This window comes from Hemibagrus wyckioides, linkage group LG24 (genome assembly GCF_019097595.1).
Source record: "Hemibagrus wyckioides isolate EC202008001 linkage group LG24, SWU_Hwy_1.0, whole genome shotgun sequence".
Taxonomy (NCBI): domain Eukaryota; kingdom Metazoa; phylum Chordata; class Actinopteri; order Siluriformes; family Bagridae; genus Hemibagrus; species Hemibagrus wyckioides.
This window is the reverse complement of record NC_080733.1, coordinates 13658052-13662455: the sequence shown is the minus strand read 5'-3', so window position 1 is coordinate 13662455 and position 4404 is coordinate 13658052. Positions and strand designations below refer to the sequence as shown.

At 36.7% G+C, this 4404-nt stretch overlaps 1 protein-coding gene across 1 annotated transcript; it reads right to left on the bottom strand.

Moving 5' to 3' along the window:
• Positions 1–493: 493 nt before the first annotated feature.
• On the bottom strand, positions 494–3644 carry snrpd1 (small nuclear ribonucleoprotein D1 polypeptide). Its single transcript, XM_058377256.1, has 4 exons — positions 3509–3644; positions 2460–2536; positions 2085–2276; positions 494–841 (listed from the first exon to the last, which is right to left on the bottom strand). The coding sequence occupies exons 1-4, from the start codon at positions 3520–3522 to the stop codon at positions 765–767; spliced, it is 360 nt and encodes a 119-aa protein (XP_058233239.1). The 5' UTR covers positions 3523–3644; the 3' UTR covers positions 494–764.
• Between the last annotated feature and the right edge of the window lie 760 nt (positions 3645–4404).

Genomic DNA, 4404 nt, shown 5'->3' with positions numbered 1-4404 from the left:
TCTAGAAGCACATTTGTGAGGTCAGGCACTGATGCTGGACGAGAAGGTCTGGCTCAAAGTCTCCGCTCTAATTCATCCCAAAGGTGTTCTATGGGGTTGAGGTCAGGACTCTGTGAAGGTCAGTCAAGTTCCTCCACACCAAACTCTCTCATCCATGTCTTTATGGACCTTGCTTTGTGCACTGGTGTGCAGTCATGTTGGAACAGGAAGCAGTCATCCCCAATCTCTTCCCACAAAGTTGAGAGCATGAAATTGTCCAAAATGTCTTGGTATGCTGAAGCATTACGAGTTCCTATCACTGGAAATAAGGAGTCAAGCCCAACCCCTGAATTCAATGATTTGGAGGGGTGTCCCAAAACAATTGGCAATATAGTGTATGAATATCTTTGTATTTTTTTATTATGTAAAAGAGGCTCCTGGTCCATTTGATCAACTGCAGAGAAGAAATATGAAGAGTAGAGGGGGGAAAAAAGCCATCCAGCTCAAGGCAACACAAATTCAATAATTCTTTAATATTTAAAATCACAGAACCTTATTTTTTAGTAGAAGAAGGAAAAAAGAATCATCATAAAGCAGGTCACATTCCTCCACAACATATTTCCAGACACACAATCAATCAATTCACTGATGGACAAAAAGCACTTTTCAAAAAAGTTGAGTTTAATGTACAAAAGAAAAATGAATCAATATTTCCAAATGGAAAAAAAAGGAAAAAGTCCTGTACACACTGGAAAAAGGAAAGGGAAAAAAACCCCCAAAACAATTCATCTCCTTGGTCCGCCTCTTCCACGTCCTCTTCCTCTGCCACGTCCTCTTCCTCGGCCTCTTCCACGGCCAGCCACTGTGATGAGGACAAGAGATTAAGTTGATCAGAGAGAGTACAGGCCATGAGCTGGACATTTCAGACCAGGAAACACGTGTACACAAGTAAAAACTAAACAATTGACGATCTGGTCATTTACAGAACCAAATTATTATTTTATTCTTTAAAATTCTGCAAAGATGGAAGAAAGCTGCTCTATTATGAAAGGCATGATTGAGTGAAAAGCCACTGTGAAATTTGACCAAATATGAAATCTACAGGACATGCGATAGTAAAATAAGTCACATTAATCACAACTATAACTGATTATAATTTTAATGTCATTATTCTACATCCCAATTTTATTTAAACCTCCTCCAGCACCATAGTGAACAATATGACAAGAAAAATCACGATATATAAATATATATAAATAAAAGACCAGCATAACAGCAGCTGCACTTGAAAATTTAATAAATTAAAATGGAAAATATTAAATGACTTGGTATCAAGTTTATCTATAATTATTTCATTTAAATAAACGCATTTAACTTTTTATTCTAAATGTCTACAAAAGTTAGAGGAAATGTTTTTATTAACATTTTACAATTTTTCATCAGTCACCTGCAGGTCTACAAAATTGTATTGCAGCAGTATTTAACTATCTGTATTTAACATTATAATGAGACTGTGATATTTTAGTCACATCTCTTAGGTCTTAGTGTCTTCTTATTCACTACAGTGCAACACTCCTCACTACACACACAATGAGAGTGATATTGATGCTTTTAAACATCCACAGAGGAGCTTTACAGAATAATGAAATGCCGCATCATCGCATTATATTGTGAAATTGTCAATACCTTTGAGATATCTACTAACTGAAAGTGACTATTACTTTTACAGAAAATTGTGTTCCACTTTCGTAAGCTATCTTAAAAGATTTAATTATCAGCTTGTTTAATATTTATAAGGGTTTTCATACACACTGTAGTATTTCTGTATTGCTGGCCTTGGGCTGTGATTTTTATCGTCCCACCACCAAAATGTAACACTACTAAGTGCTGGTTAAATGTTATGTAACAACCCTATTGGGATATACAGGCTTCATAAAATGTTCATTAGAAATTGTGTGTATATTAAATACACTTAAAGAAATGGCTCATGTTATATTCAGAGAACAGGCATTGGGCTGGAAAGTTGACTCTACAGCATCGTTTTCACACTTGGCTCCAAATTCTGAGCCGTAACCGTGGTGACCTGTCTCCGTCTCTGCACTTACCCGCCTCCCTCTTCTTCGACTTGATTTTGGGCTCAATGTCCACCAGCAGGGTGTCGAGGGGAAGGCTGTCGGGCAGGATGAAGTAGCGGATGTTGTTGCCGCGGATGCTGAGTGACTCCAGCTGAGTGGGCTCTCTGTTCTTCAGGGTCATCTTCACCGCTTTCAGGTGAGTGTTCATGCTCACATCCACACCTGATTTAGAGAAAAGAGAGAGAGAGAAGAAAACAGCACTGATGAATTTTCTAGGTTCTCCTGTGCACGTCTCCCACATCATTCACAACAGAAATAGCATTTATTAAAATAGTTCCTTCATCACTATTTAAGCCTTATTGTGTTACAACGTGAAAGAGAAAGACGTGCGTGTGTGTGAGATACCTGTGATAGTGCCGTGGACCTGGGTGCCATTCTTCAGCTCAATGGTAACCGTTTCATGGCTCAGTTTCATTAAGAACCTGTAACATGGAACCACAATAAACAAAATGAGACCACAAACTTCCTAACCACGGTCCTTCCTGTCCTACACCGACTCTCCTGATTCAACTAATCAGCTCTGGACTTAAAGCAGAGAAACACTTCAATCTGCCAGACACTGGGTTCTCCAGGACCAGAGGTGAGAACCTGTGGTTTAGAGGATGGTCAGATGGTCATGCACAGAAAGCTCTGGAATCAAATAGCCGGCTAAAATATTTCAAAGGTGCCTTGAAGTGGGGCTTTGCAACAATGAGGGTGATGGGATCATCAGAGGAACTAGCCCTGAACACTGACCACCACACAAACTTTCAGGGTTCGGTTTCTTTGTGTGCATCAAATATCAAACTAGTGATCCGGGGTCAAAGGTCAGAGCTGAGATGAAACGTTTGCACAATTTTAAGCATGCTGCAGTGCGCGTGCCCGGTCCTGGTGCAGTGCACGAGCTCAATCCTCTCATTACGACAGTGAACGCTTGCGGTTATGAATTCAAACACACACCGTGGTTAAAATGTACAAATATAAATCATGCAACCAATCGATTAAACACTTCCCAATACAAGTTGTGTGTCTGGGTGATACTTTAGAGCTCTTAAAACAGAATCATTCATCTAAAATGAACCTTTATCTGAATGTTAGAGAGTCGCCATAGTTCTAGCTGGAGCTCCTGTTTTACTGTATTTTTATTTTTGAAACTTTAAACAAAATTCCTTTCTTTATTTTAGCCGTTAAATAAATTAGTTTGTATTAAATACGTTTATAAACCATTCGCCTTGCTTTCATTCATTCATTCATTCATTTCCCCCCGTGTGAATTCGCGCCTTCAATACAAGGCAGCTAGCTACTTAGCCTCTTAGCCGCTAATTAAAATCTAACGCCATCCGCCACAAATAATTCACATTTTCTCCCATTTAGTCTCTGGATATGATTCAGATAAAAGCCTAAAGTCGACTTACCGAACGAGTTTCATGATGGCAGTGGATTTCGAGACAAAACCCTCTACCGAAGTAAAGCAAAAAATTGTAGCACAACGACAGAAACTCGTCGACCGCTACGGAAACACAGAGGACTGCTTCCGCTGTAAAGACGGAACCGTTTACACCAAGGATTTGTTGCCAGCTTGAGACATTCAACCTGTTTGTCATTTAAAATATATATATATATATATTAAAAAAAATAGAAATATAAAATGGAAAAATAAAATATATACATTTTACAAATATTGTTTTTAAACGAAATTCTGCTTCCTAAATTGTTTTGAGAACAGGATTTAAATAAATAAATAAATAAATATTCTCGCTTGGTTTTCTAGTTATGGTTTTTTATTTACAAAATTAATTAATTAAATAAATAAATAAAATTCTTGCTTGGGTTTCTAGTTACGTTTTTTTATTTACAAAATTAAAATAAATAAATAAATAAATAGATAGAGAAATAAATTAATAAAAATTCTCGCTTGGGTTTCTAGTTATGTTTTTTTATTTACAAATTAAAAAATACATAAATAAATAAATAAATAAAAAATGTTTTATTTGTTTATCTGTGTCCTGATTGTTAATTGTTGTCTTTGCAAAATACACAATCACCTCTATAATCCGGAATATTCACTTATCCACCATTTGAATGGAAAAATATTTTTGCCACTATCCTTTCTTTTACAATTTTTTTTACGCAAGCCTGTATTTATTTAAACCTTAATATTTGTTGGATGGTGCAGCCTAGCTTATGAATATTTGTGTGAAATAAAATGGAGGCTGTAGGTACTTTCCAGAAGAGGAAAAAAAAATAAAATAAAATTTGCAAGTCAGCAGGGCGGGCTTTTATTTTAGATGAGTTTAAAAGGGCAGATCTG